Below are 19,459 nucleotides of genomic sequence, written 5' to 3' on the forward strand. Positions count from 1 at the left end.
CTGGACTAAAGGATAATGGTGTTTGTTAACCTGTATTAGATTCCTTTGCTTAGAAGGTAGATATACTGTTATAAGACTGATCAAATCTGGATCTTGATGCATTCCCTTCATTTACCAATATTCGGCAGGTGTTAAACAATTTCAGCATCTCCGACCAGCAGGACGATGCTAATAGCTCATTTCTGGCCACAGGGAATAATTCACAGATATGTGGCTCCATGAATCATAAAGATTCATGGAGACTATCCACGGTATTCTCAGAAACAAAAGATTTTCAAATCCCTTTAGACTGTCTTATTATAGTTTCTAAGACACTTTACCAATAACATTTATCAAAGACAGTGGAAGGTTGATTTAGATTGAACCAGTAACATTTATCAAAGACGGTGGAAGGTTAATTTAGATTGGTGCAAAGTGATGATGCTATCCATGACTAGACCTAGGTTGGATGATTTATTTTTTTCAACCAGATACTATATCTCGGAGCGAAGAAGGGATTTAGATCCAGGCTTTATTTTGTCTTGCAGGATTTTTTATTAGATTTGTCCATGTAAGGTATCCATGCATTATAGTAGATGTATTTAGATTCTTTAGTATCGAAAGACTGTTGTACAGTTGTATGTGGGCAAAACTAAAAATAGTCGAGGTATTATCCCTAATTTGTTCCGTGAGATTAGGGTCCTAATTACCCATTTACCAAAAATGCTGTCTTTCTTAGTTATAAATTTGGTCACAGAAGTTTACAAGAAATTATATCCAAACATCATAAAAGGCCTGAAAGTGAAATTAGGAGTCCAGCTACTTCTCTTAACTTTTATATAAATCTTTCTTTGGAAAGTGTTAGCAACAGCTCAATGATATACCAGGTCTGTTTTAGGCAAACATATCTTAAAGAAGCACGGTTTGCTTATAAGGAGCGCTGGACTTTGCCCCCCATAATGGGGGCAGGGAATATGGTCTAAGTAATATTTTAGTCTTATTTTTTAATACAGAGTTGTGGTTCATATTCTATTCAGAATTATTAGCCAAATCAAAAGTAACATTTAGACAATAATTCAGTCCAGAGTTTTTTTTAATTTCTTTAGCAAATAATCTGGATTCCTGTATTTCAAACTTTTTTTTTGTCTTACGTAATCTAAACCAGGTTAGTAATCCTTAACCTTGTTGCATTATCATCCCCCCTCTCTCCTTCAATTGTACCTGACCTCCAACAGACTTTGGGAGTCGGCAATATGAACATCAGGATAGTCTTCATAAAAATACATTTTAATAAATTTTATAATTTCTTTACTCGTTTAATATTCATCTTCGTACTCAACCTGTTCCCCACCGACTCATGTTATCAGAAGGGAGGGATAATTTTGATTTTGAGTCTGAATTGAGTACCTCACATTTCTGAACTTCTTACCACTTACTGCTATAACGTTCCATTCCCTTAAGGGCATGAATTTATTGAAGGGAAAGAGAATGGGAAAATTTAAAAATCTTATGGGTAAGTGTCCATTAAAGAGCTTCAGAAGAAGTATATTAAACACCTTTAGGAGAAGTAGGGTCATGTGTTATTATATGTATATAAAAAAAAATATTGAAATGAACTTAAAAGAGCCTGGATTTTGAATAAGTGGGCTCGGTAATACTTTAAGAAAGTTAGTCTCGTTATTCTAGTTTCTATACCAACAATTTAATTTGAATTAGAATTTTCATATTTGTTTACAGTAATATTTTTCATAGGACAGATCCAGTCTCATTTATTTATATTTGAAACTAGGAGCTCTAAATTCTTATTTGTGATTCATATATGCATTATTTTATTAATGATTTAATCATTTAGTGACGATAACTTCGTTATCAGTAGTAAAAATATAATGTAAAAATTATTTTTTTTCTTATTTTGCTTTTTTATCTTTAAAGTTTGAACTGTTCAAGACTTTATTTGTTAAATATACTAGGAAATATACCTATAATGCTAACCATTAATTAATCTTGAATTTTTTTTTTTATTTCAGACAATGATACACAAGTTGATATCATCAATTAATGAAGATTTCAACAAAGTGGAATTTTCTAGTGATGTACAGAACTTGATTCACAATATTCAGCAGGTTGTCACCAAGAGAAAGGATGTTACACTGACAGTCTTTAGAGCGCTGGAGGCTCTTACTGTAGACTTGGCAGTTGCCCTTGGTTGGTATTTACTGTTTACTTATGCTATAAAAGTGGATGTTTCCATACTTTATTCAGGATGTAATTTTATTTCAGTGGCAAATAAGCTGTCTTTTGGTAAACTGTGATACAAAGTATTTTTAATTGAAATATGTTTATGCCGTAAAAAAAAAAAACCACACAAGTAAACAAACTGTTTCCATTGTTTAGTCCAGCTGCTCGTGTCCTATAATTTCTCTTGTTGCTGATGCTTTGCAGTCTTTTTTATAGACTGCAAAGCAAATGCAACAATAGAAATTATATGACATGAAGAGATGAACAAAACAATGGAAACCGTTCATTTAGGGTAAAAAAAGAAACCCAAATTAACTAACTATAGTACTATGAATAAATGAGAAACTGGATTTATGACAGTTTAATCCTCTTCCATTATGGTGCCTGTTCTTATCGTTACAGACCAGCCAGGTGTCAACAGTATTTACACCATATTGTATGTTGACTTGGTGATCTGTAAAAGAAATTATAGATAAGATTAAATTATTACAATGAATGTACAATATGCAGTTTAATTATTTCAAGAGGGTTTAAAGTCCTCAAAAAATTATTATAGCTAAATTCAAGATACAGTATTAATTTTTGCCACAACATTTTGTTAAGTACTCTCCTTATGAAATTTACTTATGAATTGGATAATACTGTAAGGGGTTAATTACTGGTAGTATGGAATAGTAAAGTGAAAAGGCTGGTTCAGTAAATTTTTTAGGCGTTTATTAAATCGATATTCATAAAACAACACATTACATTTACTGTAGTTGGGCTTGCAAAATTACAGTGGTTATTTCAAGTTGCAGCATATGCATGATCTGCATGTACAGTATTCTCATTGAAAAAAAATTACTTCACTTGAGCAAAACCTTATACTGTTTTGTAATGGGACATTTAAAGCAAATAACATTAACAAGAAAATTTACTAAAGTGCAGTGTTACTTCCTTGATTCACCTCACATACAATAGTACCTTTGTTAATTCCTGAAATACTCTTTAATTTACTGATGCCTTTTTTTTCCAACATGTCATGTGATGCCTTTTTTCATCAATTATATCATTTCAGCTTGTTGTTTACCAGTTGTGATGACTAAAGAAAATCAAGATGCCTTTATATCGTTGTGGAGGCCTGTGGAAGAAGATGGATTAATACCATCTCCATGTGGTCTTTCTTCCCTTATGTGTCCTAGAACTGTATTGCTCATTGCCCAGAACCCAGCCTCAACGCACCAAGCTGCAGCATGGAACAAGATGGAAGAATTTATTTCTTTATTAGTTTCTAATAACTTAATTACCCCAGTATCACTCCAGGAACAATGCATCTCATTACTGAGACATTCATGGCCCGAGGTAAGAATGTTCGTTTATTTAAACTTGACTTGGCCAAGTTTGTTTTTATGATTTATATATATAAACTGGAGGCAATGGGGGTTATTTTGGGCATGAAATAATTTTTTTTTTTTTTAATTTTATACCTATACAGGCTTTTCTACTTTAGTTTTTTCAGTATCCACTTCTGAAATATTTCAGTATCCACTTCTGAAATTTATGCAGTAGGCTTATCGACTGTATAGTAAATCAATTTTTTTTTATTTTTTTAATCATTATTAATACCATGTCAGTCGAAAGAAACTTGAGCCAAAATTTTGGCTCATTTATCACAATAATGATTCGTTTATACTAAAGGAGAAGGGAAAATCAGAAGAAAGGCAGTACTGTACCATTTATATTGCATTTCAAATTAGTATTTGGGTTATAAGCCTTGCAAGGTCATTCAACATTTAGGTTGAAGAGTGAAATTGCTGTTTGACTAGAGCAAATGTTAAAATAGGTATCATATGTTGTGCTCCAGACTAAAGATGTTTTATAATCAGTTCCCGTGCCATCTGGGATTTAATTTTAAAATGTAACGATCGTGTACAACCTTCTTAGTTTATTATAAAATCAATATTTTATAGTAATCCGTGATAAATACAACAAAGTATACAGAGACTATTGGTGTAAAAGTAATGATCTTTACATTAGCCAGGATGAATAATTAATTCAGGCCTCTGAACATTGAATTGGTTTCCAGTCATGAATTATTCTTGATGACAAATAGTGAACTAATTTAGTCAATGGTTTCAAGGTTTTTTTTTTAAGGTCCAATAATATTGAAATGTTATTTAGATTAGGAAAGGATTTACTTTGTCTATCAATTTTTGGGTATAGCATACAAAATTTGTTGTGATTGAGAAGTAGAATGAAAGTAATAAGACAATCAGTTTAGCTCAAGGACTTTTCCAGTGGGAATGGTACTTCATATGTGCAAAAGAGAAAGTAAAAAATATCAAAGGTTGTGTAGTTAAAAAGTTTCATGCCTATGTCTTCCTAATGAAATTTTCTTTATTTTTCAGATAGTTTTGTGCTTGGTATTATTCCTAATCAAATTTTGTATTTTAGGGAGTTTTGGCAGGATTATCGTCATGCATTAAAGGAATTTCCAAGAAGTGTCGAAGGCAAAAGTATGCTGATGATTCTACATTCACAGAACTCTTAGAATGGGTTGGTTGGGTATGTGGTGAAATGGAGGAATTTCCAGATTTTGTGTAAGATTACTAGGTTGAGATGCATCAATTAATGTACCATATAATTTGATTAACATCAGTCTACTCGGAAGAGCATTCAGGTTTTGTATAATTTACTTTTAATGAAATGAAATTATTATACTGTTTAATCTATCTTTTACTTATGAAACAAATGCTCTATATACACCTGTTATTGTGTTTGCAGCTTTAACATTATAGCAGCTCTGATATTATTTGAATGGTCTTGCATCAATTATATAGCGTACTTTAAGGGCTTTTTCGATTTCGAGTTTAAGCTTCATGAAATAAAATATGGTATAATAGTTCTTCTTTAGGGAATATATATTGTCAATGTTGAAGGGGATGTAATTTCTCCCATAGAAGATAAATATTTTTTATATCTTCCTTACTTTTAAATATTCTAAAAATGGATCCTGTATATATGTAAATAGATTTGCCCATTATACTACATTTTATATTAAAAGTGTGCTTATATAGAAATTCCCAACACCCATGCAGTTATTCTTGTGGTAATGGAAGTAGTAGTAATACATTTCAAATTAATGTGCAGTCATTAAGAAATTTATCCTTATTTCTTTTTTCTTTTAATTATTAATTCCATGTTACCTCTAGCTGGTAATAGTTCTCTTGTATTAAAATTACCATTTTCTTGAATGTTGTGCAATCTAATTTCCAATTTAATTGATTCACAATGAATCGAAAATTCTAAGTTTTTATATCAATCCTGAATGATTACAGCTCTTTTTGTCAAATTCTTTAAAGGCTTTATACTTTATTTATAAAGATTGTGATAATGTATGCAGGTAATATGAATATAGTATTTTATTTCATTTTTGTAATGTCATTTTATAAAAGGTAAAAAAAATCTAGTCCAGTATCTATAAGGCTCATACAAAGCCTCAAAAGTAAATCAGTTTTGCTATGATTTTTAACCACACCTGGAATTTTCATCATTTAATATTCTGGATTGTGAATTTTAATGTGGTATTCCTAATTATTCTGTGATATGTTTACCATAACTTTTCTTAGTATTGAGTTCAATTAAACAAAAGGGAAAGTAGAGCTAGAAAGGATATGAGACAATTTTATTATAAAAGTTACTCTTAACATTGGTGCAACTTGTGCATTTTAGTGGGGATCAAGGTAAGCAACTAAATAAATACCTGCTAAATTCACTCCTACCTGTAGTTACTCCACCTAATTACAAACTGTTCACAAGAAAACTGCCTAGCTTTTCAAATGAAGAGCAAGCTTTGCTTCAGTAACATTAGACAATTCTCCATTAATGGCAGTAGGAGAGCAAGACTTCCCCCTTTAATCTGCTGCTGCCACAACCTTTCTCTTGGATAAGATAAGTAAGAACTAGAATGGGTGGTGTAAAAGAAGGCGGCCAATTAAATTGTACTTGTTCCAACACGGAGTACTTACCTCGAACTACTTTCTTAGGAGTATCTGGGATCTCCTCCCAACCGACCAGAATTTTGTGTAGTTTACCCTATCTCCGTTTTCTATGCGGGGGAACCTCTGGGTCGGAGAGCGTGCTCGCTCAGGTCTCGACCTTCAGTAAGTTTTCTGGTCGCGACGTGATTACACGCCGTGCTCTCTTCACCCAGTGCGACTCTCTGTGTCTCACGCGGTACCCACGTGGTCCCCTCGTGTTCAAACCTGACCTTATCCTACCTCCCTCAGTGTTCCTGTGTCGATTGGTGCTTTTGTGTTGCGTTATGGAGCATCCCCGCCGTTGCCCTGGGCCTATGGCCGGTAAATCTTGTGGGGGCTTTCTTTCCAAGCCGGAAGTCGATCCCCACTCATTGTGTTCGTCATGTAGGGGTAGTGTGTGTTCCCCTACAGCCACGTGTCCGGAGTGAGAGTCCTGGAACGAAATTCAGTGGGTGTGCTACGGCACTAAGAAAAAGAAGGCGACCAAGAAATCGCCGAAGAAGTCCAGCTTTGCCTCGCCCTTAGCATCGCGCGATGTCTCTTCGGAGAGGGGTTCTCTGCCACCTTCCCCTACCCAGAGTAGTGGACGAGGTAAGTCCGTTGCGGGGAAGTGGCCCATTGCTCTTCCCCAGGAATCTGTGATGTCTGTTGATGGGGATGTTGTGTTGGTTCAGGCAAATGGGGGGCCTGAGGGAGGGACGGGAGTGTGTTCGGGAGACGAGGTCCTGGTGCCAGCAGGGCCCGTCTCTACCGACGATCCGATGTAGAGGAAGCCCGCTACGGCCTCTTCCCCTGCATCCTGGATCTGTGTTTCAGGTACGTCAACGATCAGGGCAGACGCTGAGAAGGAAGATTCACCGAGTTCGGACCCCCTCGCATGAACGCCTTCAAGGACGCCCTTCAGGTCGCCCATGAGACTGGAGGAGGAGTTCGACACCTGGTTCGCCCACAAGGTGGCTGGCGCTCCCCCGGCGCAGTCGGCAACGCTCCCGCCCGTCTTTCTTCAACCTCCTTCGTCAGCGGACCGGCACTAAGCCCCACCAGCAACTCGAGACGCTTCGGACGACTCAGCGGATTCGCGTTCCTACCAGTCATCGGCCTCCTCTTTCAGGTCAGACTCCTTCTCCTCGGAGGACGAAGGACCGAGGGAATCAAGGAGGAGACGGGAGAGGTCCCGCAGGAAGAGTTCCCGTTCCCGTTCACGCTACGCCAGGAGACGTTCCAGATCACCCAGGAGGAAGCACAAGAGGAGCCGTTCGTCGAAAGGCGAATGGGTGCGGGTCACCATCCCCCGTAGCCACCTCCTAGGAGCTTCAGCACCCTCACGACACGGCTCCTCCAGCAGACCCGATCACTGACGGAGGTCGTTGCACCAAGGTTCGAGTGACAAGCATAAGTCCGCGAAGGTTCCGGCTTCATCCGCCCAGCGGAGAGAGTTGCCCCTTCGGCCTGGCAGCTTTGTCCCGGCCTCCGGCCCTTCGACGGCTCTCCCGGAATGTAAGAACCAGCCAGCTGGCACGGGGAAGCCCGCAGTTCCATGGAACCCCACAGGAGAGAGTAGACCCATGACGGCTACTCTCGTCCCAGCGGAGCCGCCTGTGCAGCGAATCGACCCGCCAATGGCTCGGCACGAGAGGAAGGTGCCTCCCCCTCACACGGAACCCTCCGTCTTCGACCTGGAGACTCGGGCGGAGGACTAGATAGCCGAAGGCCTCGTGGAGGGGGGAGAATGCTCAACAGACGAGGTCTCCGCCTATAGGAAGGTCTTAACCCTCATCAGGCGACATCATAGGTTAGATGAGCCGAAACCCTTGACAGAACAAGCCTGGCTCTCGGGACTAAGCAGGATGGTGGATAGTCCGGTGCAGCAGAAGCCTTCGTTGGCCCTTCCCCTGGTGAGGGGCGTTAGGCTGTGTATGGACCACATAGATAGGTTCATAGCCAGCCAGGCGGACACTCCCCAGGAATCAGAGCGCCTCCAAACTCCTCCAGGGTCTGAAAACGCAGAAACATTTTTATCTCCTGGAGGGGCATCGCGGAGGTCCCTGTGCGGTTGAGCCAGCGATTGCTATCCTGAACCAGGGAGCGGCGGAGGATAAGTCATCCTCCGCTCCAGTGTGTTTTTCCCCGGCGGAAACCTCCTTGATGGAGGATAAGGCCCGGGATCTTGTGTATGTTTCTTCATGGTTGGACTGGTGGGCTTTCAGGCATCTCATGACCTCTCCGTCCCCGAGAATCAGTCCTTGCTGAGGGAACTGATTAGTTCGGGCGGGAAAGCGCTCAAGTTCCTCTCATACCAGTCCCTGTTTCAGGCAGCCAACTGGGTCCTGCGGAAGAGGGACACCATCCTGAGCAAGCTGGTTAGAAGACTGCCCGACCGAGAGGCGAGAGCCTTGAGGAGCTTACCTCTATGGGGCGAGTTGGTGTTCCCCCTGAAGGAAGTAGGAGACTATGGATAGGAGAGGGTCAGGAAGCGGGAGATCCCAGACCCCCACCTGCAAGACGACCAGCCCACATTAGATCCTCTTCAGATGTCCCTCACCCACCACGCGCTTCGCCGGTTCAGCCTAGAAGAGACTCCCCGTCGGTGTCGTGGCATCAGTCCTCACAGCCCTCCCGTAGGGGTACTTCGGCCCCAACGTCAAACTTCAGGTCTTCCTATTCTAACTCCAGGAGAGGGCGTTCCAGCCGCGCCTCTGGAAGGAGATAGGAAGGGAGGACCCCTACTCCTGCCGAAGCCTCAGGTATGGGGATGCCTCAAACACTCTTGGCAAGCTTGGCGGGACCACGGAGTGGGCCCGTGGACCGTAGCAGTACTGAAGGAAGGGTACAGGTTGCCCTTCCAAGCGGAACCGGCCCCTCTGATCCCGGACCAACAGGCGGAGTGGTTGGCGCCCAAGGACCCCTTGTGAAGGACAGCATTGCAGGAGGAAGTATCAGCCATGCTAGCCAAAGGGACGGTAGAACTATAGTCTATTTTTTATAGCGGTGCATATTTGCACTTGACTCACAGTGGTGCCCTTTTAGCTCGGAAAGGTTCCTGATACCTGATTGGTCGGAAGTATTTTTGTCCGAACACCTTCATTGTTCTCGAATGATTACCAAGTAATGTGAATCGAAACTTATTTATCAACCTATATTTCTCCATCATATATATGTTTTGTCAATAAACAATGTGAAAGAATAAATATATTATAAAGAATCGTCTTGGTAAGTCTAGATTTAATAACATAATCCGCCGAAGTCAACGACAGCAGCTGGTTTTCGGATGCACGCTTTGTAATTTTGTAATTTTTCACATATTTTAACGCAAATTGGGATAGATTACACTCAAATAAGTTAAACATGTTATTATAAACTTTCTTTGAATACCAGAACTTACCAAAAACATGGAATTAATAAAACCCGATATTTGTGAAAACTTGGGGAGGTGAAAGAACAGCCTCTAGCGGCCTGGCGGAAAAACGATCCCTTCTGAGTTGTAGACGCAGTTTGTTTTTTTCTTTCGTAATATAGTTTGGCCTATTCCTTTCAGTTTAAATAGTCTTACATTGTTTCTTTTCGTATTATTTTGCTTAGTATTTTCCCACATTCCTGTTCCTCACCGAATATCTATCTATTTTCCCCGATATCCCTTCTTTCATATAGGCCTATGTGATATCCGCACTACGATTCCTTATGTTTTGCACCTTACGTCAGTAAGTATGTAAATAATAATAACAACATAAATTTTATGCTGTGTAGCAAGTATAACCTATTCTGTAAACCTGATATTAATCATAGTATTTTTTTATTCCCGCCTCTATACTATTTTAATGAGACTAGCACGCGCTTCCCTTCAAGACATCACTTTCGACAGAGGATAAGAAATAAGGAATCGTAGTGCGGATATCCCATATATGAAAGAAGGGATATCGGGGAAAATAGATAGATATTCGGTGAGGAACAGGAATGTGGGAAAATACTAAGCAAGACAATACGAAGAGAAACAATGTAAGACTATCTAAACTGAAAGGAATAGGCCGAACTATATTACGAAAGAAAAAAACAAACTGCGTCTACGAGTCAGAAGGGATCGTTTTTTTCCGCCAGGCCGCTAGAGGCTGTTCTTTTACCTCCCCATAAGTTTTCACAAATATTGGGTTTTGTTAATTCCATGTGTTTGGTAAGTTCTGGTATTCAAGAAAGTTTATAATAACATGTTTAACTTATGCTGAGTGTAATCTATCCCAATTTGTGTTGAAATATGTGAAAAATTACAAAATCACAAAGCGTGCATCCGAAAACCAGCTGCTGTCGTTGACTTCGGCAGATTGTGTTATTAAATTTAGACTTACCAAGACGATTCTTTATAATATATTTATTCTTTCACATTGTTTATTGACTAAACATATATCTGATGGAGAAATATTGGTTGATAAATAAGTTTCGATTCATATTACTTGGTAATCATTCGAGAACAATGAAGGTGTTCGGACAAAAATACTTCCGACCAATCAGGTATCAGGAACCTTTCAGAGCTAAAAGGGCACCCCTGTGAGTCAAGTGCAAATATGCACCGCTATAAAAAATAGAATATAGTCAGGAATCCAGGACCGGGGTTCTACAGCAGACTCTTCCTGGTGGAGAAAGCGACAGGGGGTTGGAGACTGGTCATAGATCTTTCGGCCCTCACCAAGTTCGTGTGCAAGACCGACTTCAAGATGGACACCCCGAAGTCGGTCATGGCGGCCTTGAGAGAAGACTACATGATGTCCATAAATCTCAAGGATGCCTACTTCCAAATCCCTGTCCACGCCTCCAGCAGGAAGTTCCTAATGGTAAAGTGGGGTACCCAGACGTTACAATTCAGAACCCGCTACTTCGGACTGTCGACAGCTCCTTAGGTCTTCGCAACAGTCTCAGCCTGGGCACACGAACAGGGCATCCGCCTGATTCGGTACCTAGACGACTGGTTGTTGCTTTTAGCCTCAGAGGGAGAACTGAGGGAGCAAGGCGCGAAGCTTCTACGGTGTCTTGGGTATCGCCATCAACCTGGAGAAGTCACAGCTGATACCCTCCACCAGGATGCCCTACCTAGGGATGGTTCTAGACTCCCGGTTGGCGCGAGCCTTCCCCTCCTCGGAGAGACTAGACAACCCAGATCAGATTCTCCGGCTCTTCCTAGCGGGCCAGCCCAGGAGAGCCAAGGACTGGCAAAGATTGATAGGCCACCTAGTGTCATTGGAGAAGTTGGTCAACCAGGGGAGGCTCAAACTCAGGAGCGTTCAATGGAACCTGAAGGAGCTCTAGAACCAGGGGGACTTCCCGCACAAGATAGTCCCGGTGTCCCAGAAAACGAAGGAAGTCCTGCAGTGGTGGCAGGACAGAACAACCACCCTCAAAGGAATGCCCCTTGCAGTCAACCCTCCGGAGATGCTGCTGTTCAGGGACGCATCCAAACAGGGTTGGGGAGCCCATCGTCTCGACAAGTCAGCGAGAGGAAAATGGGACTTCGAGGAGAGGAGCAGTCCCATAAACGTGCTAGAACTGATGGCCGTGCAGAGGGCATGCCAAGACTTCGCCCACCTACTCGGGGAAAAACCCCGGCTCTGATGGGTGACAACGCCACGGTGGTGGCCTATGTGAAAAAGCAGGGAGGACTGAAGTCGAAGGAGCTGTGCAGTCTCACAACGTTATTCCTGGAATGGGTGGAGGAGGAACAGATCAAGATCACTGCCAGGTTCATTCCGGGAAAGAAGAACGTCCTAGCCGATGGCCTCAGCAGTGTGGGTCAAGTAGTAGGGTCGGAATGGTCCCTACACCCGAGAGTGACCCAGACCATCATCCTGAAGTGGGGCTCTCCAGTAACAGACCTCTGTGCCAGATACGACAGCAGCGTTCGAGGACGCCTTTCAACATCCGTGGGACAATCTCAACGTATACACCTTTCCTCCCTTTGGGATGCTCAGACAAGTTCTCAACAGAGTAAGGGGGGCAAACAACCTGTGGATGACTTTGGTAGCGCCCTGGTGGCCAGAGAGAGAATGGTTCGCGGACCTAAAGGAACTGGTGCACCTTCCACCTTGGCCCCTTCCGGACACCCCAGACCTCCTCCGGCAACCTCACTTCCAAAGGTGGCACGAAAACCCTCACGCGTGGAGGTTATCGAGCGTCTCCTGAGGAGGGAAGGATATTCGTCAAAGACCGCATCAAGGATGTCAGGTTATCTAAGACGGTCCTCGGTCGCGGTATACCAAGCAAAGTGGGCTACCTTTACGAAATGGTGAACCTCGAAGAACATCAGGCCGTTAGCGGCCTTCATTCAAGAGATAGCCGACTTCCTGGTCTATCTGAGGGATGAAGTGGGCACGTCCATACCAGCCATCAAAGGAGTCCGGGCAGCGTTGGGCCAAGTCTTCCTACTGAAGGGTATCGACCTAAGAACCTCCAGACATATCTCGATGCTCATCAAGAGCTTCGAGCAGTCATGTCCCCCCCCCCCAGGCCTTTAGGGTGCCCCAGTGGAATGTGGCTAGTGTGTTAAAAGTGCTTTCAGAGCCTCCCTTCGAACCCCAAGGATATCCTAGACAAGAAGCTCACCCTCAAGACGGTCTTCCTGTTAGCCCTTGCGTCGGCGAAGAGAGTAAGTGAGATCCATGGGCTGTCATAAGAGGTCTAACACTCGAAGAGGTGGCGAGAAGCAACTTCAGGTTCTTACCTAACTAAGTAGCCAAGACCCAAACCCAGTGGTTTGAAGAGTTCACAGTGCCAGCGATTCCGCGTTCGGACAACCCGAGGGACTTGCTACTGTGCCTGGTCAGAGCAGTACATAAGTACCTAGAGAGGACTGCCAGGCTTCGACCTGGGATCAAGAGTGTTCGTCTCCGCAGGACTAGTGAAGAAGTTGGTCTCTAAGAACATGATCTCCTTCTGGCTACCGCAGTTCGGGGATCTCCCTTTCGGGAAAACCGAGACCCCATGACATTAGGGGCCTGAGCACCTCCTTGGCCTTCGAGAGAAACATGGCAGTGGGCCACCCTTTATCACTGTTGGACCGGGTCGGAGGTGGTCGGGGTCTCCCTTCTGATTCTGGCCATTGTGTTGAACAGACAATGTTTCTGATGCTCACCAACTGAGCCATAGTTTTCGTGAAATTTTTCATAGTATTCTCTCTCTCTCTCTCTCTCTCTCATTGCAGTATGCGTTAAGGAACTTATAAAATGTCTAATTTGCAGAGAGCAGCTCTGCGCTTTGAATTCCCTTGTGATGTATACAGGGAGTGGTGGCCCTCCCAGTGGATGAGATTTCAGTGTATGAAGGAGTGAAATCCAAATGTGATCATTCTCCCTCGGTTTCTTCAGCAAGATCCAGATTTCTGACAACCGAATATCCCCACTCCAGCTCTTCTTCAGTTAACTATTCAGAGGGTAACCTTCGTACATAAGGGCAATAGTCCAAAGCAATAGATTCCCCTGCTTACCCTAAAGAAACAAGGTAGGCCTACACTGGTCTCCAGTTTTGGATATCCTTGCCATAACTCCAAATTTCAGATGAAAAGTGCCCTGCTGCACCATGAAAGCGCTCTTATTGCGCCATCATCGCTCATAAGCATTGACTTCTATGACAGTCTTGTGTCCCAGTTTTCTGCATGCTCCTCTGGGAGTGAGGGAAATAGCTTCCAGAGTTATAGCCCAGTTGATCGTCCCTCTTTGGTTAAAGCGGCAAAATGCACTCTTGTATTTCTTAGGCTTTAGTCGCAAGAGATCTAATAAATCTCCCATAAGTGTGTAAAGTTAAAGAGCACCATAAACCACCCAAAAACCATGATCGGAGAAGTGAGGCTTCAACTGTGAGTGTAAAGCATATAGGCCTATTGGAAACATCCCTTCATAGTTTCTGCCAGACTGGAGGTCGCGTCCTGCTCAAATTGTACTGTATAGTTTCTCGTATAGTCTACTACCTCATCATCCTTATGAGCTAAGGATGGGGGGGGGAGCCTATAGGTCTATCTGCTGAGTCACCAGTAGCCATTACCTGGCACTCCTTTGTCCTAGCTCAAGTGGAGAAAGATTGATTGATTTTAGGTTTTCTGTGAATCAATCCATCTCCACTTGAGCTAAGACTAGGGAGCGCCAGGTAATGGCTGCTAGTGACTCAGCAGGTCTTGGGTGCTTATCATATGTACAGTATATATGGTCAGTTTCTAGGGCATTGTGACTGTTCCTTTCCGCACCTCCTTAAAGAAGAGTTCTAGCAGGCATTTAGAGGATATGCCTCTGGAAGTTGTCTTTTGAGAGAAAAACTAAAAAGCGAATGGCTCCGTCAGGTGACCGACCTGTCCCTTTTCCTCATTTCCCAAGGGTTGTGATAGACCACAAGAATGAGCACCAACTCAAGAACTCATCAGAGTTATTTGTCGTTCCCATTAAGGACCAAAAAGAAATGTCATACCCTGAGGTGGTAAAACATCCTTCAGTTATGAATTGTTCCTCTAGGGGAATGGGGAGCCACAGCCTACGGATCCTAGAATAGGGCTTCTGAAGTTCAGGGGTGAATGTAGGTTTTTTCCTAATCATCAAAATCTAGCAAAGAACCATCACCACAATTTTGTACAGACCCAGAGTACACAATCCCCCTAAGTTCCCAGATGATGTGGAACGTCATCCTGCCGAATATCCTATGACCCCTTACCTCCCTCTTTTCCAGGGAGAGAAATTCGGGAAGAAGACAGAGGTCGCTTCGAAGAAGAATAAACGAGCACCTTCTACAAGAGACTCCGTATTGTCTTGGGATCAGGCGTCTCTTGCCTCGCCCAACCCTACTGAGACTTCCTATGTCGTCAAATGGTCGAGGCCTAATGACACGAGTCCCTTAGAGTCTACTTCTACCAAGCCCGAGGAGGAGTCTTCCTTCCTGAAGGTCTTAGAACTCGTCAAGAAAATTAACATGGTTGACACTCCGAAAGCTCCCTTCTCAGGAAGGCAGACATCCATCATATCTCTCTTCCGGGGCACTGAACTCTAAGCACCACCTCGAGTTGCCCATCTAGAAACTGGCGGCACAGGTTTCTGCAACAAAACACATGTTATGAACAGCTCGCTTCTCATATTTAATTCCTCCTGTCTTCTCAAAGCAGAGGAAATTTTACGTAACAGAGAGCTCATCGCTCATCCACTTGTCTGCAACTCGCCTAAACAACAAACACTCAGTTTATTGCTCACCAGTGCTGGACAGCAGTACAGGAGGATGCATTTCAACACTCGTGGGACGGCCTCAACATTTATACCTAATTACAGTTTTTGTCTAAAAAGAAAAGTGATCAACATAGCCATCATCACACCCAATCTCTAAATCACTCTGGTAGCACTGAAATGGTCACACTCACTGGTACCCAGACCTTGTAAATCTACTGACAGAAGTTCTGAGAGCATTTCCAATTTGGTATGATCTATGTCAACCACACTTCAATAAGTACTACAGGGTAGTGGATAGACTGTCTCTTTATTGTTGGAGGTTATCCAGCATCTCCTCAGAGAGAAAGGCTTTTCACAAATAACTGTGAAACAACTCTAAAAGTTGTCAACATCAGTCTACTAACCACAGTGGCCTGTCTTCAATGATTGGTGTCGTAGGCGAAAAACTAATCCACTTGAAGCCTCTGTTTCACTAGTTGTAGCCTTTCTTGCGTACCTGTGGGATGAGAAATTCCAGTTTCGGTAGTTAAAGGTTAACATGCTGTCTTGAGCCAGGTCTTAAAACTGAGGGGGGTAGATCTCTCTTCCTCAAGGGAAATATCAGTTTTGACTCTTCCTTGAGGGAATTATCAACTTTGACAAAGTTTTGAACTATCTTGGCCCCCTGGGAAAATCAAACTCCTAGCCTGAAATGTGACCAGGGTTCTTTGGCCGCTTCGAAAGGCTACTTACAAATCCTTGACGAGAGTCAAAGACAAGGAACTCGCTCATGAGACAGTTTCTGTTATCCTTGTTTCGACCGATAGAGTGGAAGAACTGCATTGCCTATCATATTTAGTATCGCATTCCCTGCCGTGGAGACAGATTTCGTTCTCATTTGTTCCCGAATTGTGATAAAAACACAAAACTTATCAATCAGTGACAAAGTTTGAATAATTTTCTGTATCATCACTGAAGGAGACAATCGATAATCATGCTGACCGGCTTCTTTCAGTATCATCACTGAAGGAGACTACCGATAATCATGCTGACCTGCTTCTGTTCAGTATGTGGTGTATGCCAGCCAACTCCTTTCAGGACATGGAAGTATGCCTACCATAGTGTCTATATATCATGTTTTTCTTTCTTGCTTTCCCTCTCTTTTGGGATCAGCCGGTTAAACATGATGGAGATGCAACAGTTACTGATGCAGGTGAGCACACTAGTGATGGGTAGTCATTTTACTAAATAGTAAAAGTGTACGATCCCCACATTCCTTTTGAAGGGGGAGTGTGACAGATAAGGCAACCCCAACTTATATTAGCCCTTAACAGGAAATTTTTTCCCATTGAAAATAAATGTATCTGAAAAAATGCCTGGGCCAGGATGCAATAAGTCTCACATTTATGAGTCACAGGATACAAGGATCCTTTGTTCTTTTCTCCAGACTAAGCATCGTGATCACGGGTTGTTAAGCAGCCCGTTAGGAGAGCGGAACTTCCTCCCTCCTAAGGATGACTCCCTTACTTAAAGGATGAAGGTTTGTATTCGTGTAGAAGCAAATCACAAAGTTGAAAAGTAATTTGCATTTTTCATAGCTATACAAACCTAAGCTCTTTAGGTTCACTTTCTGCTACCTCCAACGCCAAGGCAGAATTGGAATGGAGGGTCAAGAGTGCTGTCAGACCTGGATAAATCATGGTGGCAGTTGTCAGAACCTCTATAATTCTTTACCCTACAATAAACGACTTTAGGTTTGTATGCATAGCTAAGAAAAATACAATTTCCTTTTAAAACTTGTGATGCTTGGCTGTGCCACACCCATTTGAGCAAAGATAAATTTTGATTGTTTAAAATTTAGTTTTTCATACCTTTCTGTTTTTAAAGGTCTTCTCCTAATCTTTGTATGATCTCTAGCACTTGGTCCATTTGTTCATTAGTTGGACATGGGATGCAGCAGTTAACCAGGCGGAAAAAATTTACCAAACCCTTATCTTGAATTGGTTGATAACCAATCATCAGTTCTCCGTTTTGAACCATTCGAGCCTTCAATTTTGGTGCTACCTGAAGAGGAAAATTTTAAAGAATAGTTTTCATAATGGACAATAAAAGTAGTTATGTTTCCAAAAATTCCTAGCAGTTTTATCTTTTAAAAAATTCAGTATAAAGTGATATGGAAATAACATCATGCGTGACATGTACTACATGTAAAGTACTGTATTTGAAAAATCTGGGTAATTATGCAGCAAAGAAATATTTGGTTATTTAATAAAATTTGATAGTGCTTAGGGTAGATAAAATTGTAAAATAATGCAAATATTTTACTTCAATAAAAACTTTAGTTACAATTAATGGTAATAAAACAACATTTTTAAGACTGATAAATTACATTCCATACATAACCATGAAAGAAATGTTATGGGAAAAAATTTACAAAAAAATTCTATTGAAAAACTACAGAAGTTCCTACTGAACACACTATATAATGTACCACATATTTGATAAATAATTATTTTGTACATTTTGAGTGATGAACAATGATATAGTAGAAAAAACTTCTCATTCATGCTTAATTAGTGTACAAGACCCATAAAAAATGACGGCTAAATATTTAGATATGCAAAAGCACGCACCCTACTCACACCAGGGTATGACTACTCCCTCTCCTCAAGGGAAAGACCCAGTAGTTATACATCTCATAATATCACTGAGCATGACTGGAAAGAAATGTATATATCTATATATAGCCAGACTTGCTCTTCATTCTTTTAAACTTAAAACTAAAAGAGAAAATCACTTTTCCCATAAAAATTGCAAATAGTCTTGGGAATTAACTTCACTAAAGAGACCACAACACCCCCCCCCCCCCTCCTTATCAGTAACCTGCATAGCCATGCTAGTGGACTAGAAAGTTTCTTAAAACAATAAAATCCTTATTCCCAGATGTCCCATCCATGGGACCTGTACCGGGACCGAACACAGCCGGGAATAGGAATTTTCAAACCAATCATAAATTGAAGGGGTTTAATATAATCCAAAAAAAATAGTCTGGATAGATATGAAAATTCCAAATTCCCTTCCTCACTGGCTCCTGGACAGATGGAAGCTTTTACAGCAAAAACACTTTTTGGGAACAGTAAACCCATTTAGTCCAAACATCTGACATAACCCTGGAAAGGGATCCATGAAACCCTTCACCTAAATCTTCTCTAGAAGTTTACCATCATTAGCCAAATATTTAGAAAAGTTTACGAGTCCACTACAAAAAAATTGCCCTTGCTATTGCTTTCCTCAATGCTACCAAGAGGTCAAACATACCTTGTTGGAAGGACTCCCTTGCCAGAAGAGCTGCCTTCATTTCCACCCAGTTGATGAGCACTAGTTTCTGGCAGACCAACACCCTGAGGTAGTCAGATTACCAAGGCATGCAACCCATCCCTCCTCCAACTTGCTCATAAATACTGAAGAAGCATTTCCAGGAGAGGGCACTCCAGGGGTGCTCTTGATGAGGTTCTCATCGTTTAACCACCAAACTAGACCTTTCTGTGCCCTATAAGCAGATGGTGCGGAAGATTATTGGCGGATGACCAGTGTTTCTTCATACACGACTGGAGGGATCTTGGATAAAGCCGCCCATAAGAAAAAGGCTCCTGCAATGTCGAGAGATGTCCAAGCAGCTGTTGCCACTGTTGTGCCAGTAGTTTTTTCAGGGCAGAATCTGCTGATGCGGTTAAAAGACCTTAGCTATGGGCTTATCTTTCAGCATTCCCAGACACTTCACCCTCTGCCTAGATGAGAGACATTACTTTTCCCAATTTACCACAATCCCTAGATCATGGCAAAAAGCAAGGAGCCTGTCTTAGTGCTGAACCAGTTGCTTCCAAAAGGAGGATAGTATCAGCCAGTAGTCCAGGCATCAAAGGACCAATTCATTTGGCAAGAGCCAATGCTGACAAGTGAAAACTGAGTGAACACTAGGGGGTGTTACCAGTCCAAAGCATAGGACCTTGGATTGGAAATCCTTCTTATCAAGAAGTTTCCTTGTGACAAGTCACAATCTTCTGAAGA

The 19,459-nt window shown here is 42.0% G+C and overlaps 2 protein-coding genes across 5 annotated transcripts in view; one reads left to right on the forward strand and one right to left on the reverse strand.

The window, feature by feature from the left end:
* dlt (codanin-1 like protein dlt) overlaps nt 1–5,971 on the forward strand; it is a 221,190-nt gene extending 215,219 nt beyond the window's left edge. For both annotated transcript variants that reach the window (XM_068380313.1, XM_068380312.1), the window contains exons 17-19: nt 2,007–2,184; nt 3,275–3,558; nt 4,651–5,971. In XM_068380313.1, the coding sequence (XP_068236414.1) occupies nt 2,007–2,184; nt 3,275–3,558; nt 4,651–4,800 (612 nt within the window). In that variant the 3' untranslated portion in view covers nt 4,801–5,971. The remainder of the gene's footprint in view (nt 1–2,006; nt 2,185–3,274; nt 3,559–4,650) is intronic.
* LOC137647091 (cysteine sulfinic acid decarboxylase-like) overlaps nt 2,358–19,459 on the reverse strand; it is a 53,120-nt gene continuing 36,018 nt past the window's right edge. Inside the window, exons 9-10 of one of the 3 annotated variants that reach the window (XM_068380316.1) lie at nt 17,263–17,455; nt 2,358–2,671 (exon numbers count right to left, since the gene is read on the reverse strand). In XM_068380316.1, coding sequence (XP_068236417.1) covers nt 17,273–17,455 — 183 coding nt within the window. In that variant the 3' untranslated portion in view covers nt 2,358–2,671; nt 17,263–17,272. Of the gene's footprint in view, nt 2,672–3,304; nt 3,443–17,262; nt 17,456–19,459 lie in introns of those variants that run through there. The other 2 variants (XM_068380314.1, XM_068380315.1) reach the window with 2 other exon arrangements.

Source organism: Palaemon carinicauda, chromosome 9 (genome assembly GCF_036898095.1).
Source record: "Palaemon carinicauda isolate YSFRI2023 chromosome 9, ASM3689809v2, whole genome shotgun sequence".
Classification (NCBI taxonomy): Eukaryota; Metazoa; Arthropoda; class Malacostraca; order Decapoda; family Palaemonidae; genus Palaemon; species Palaemon carinicauda.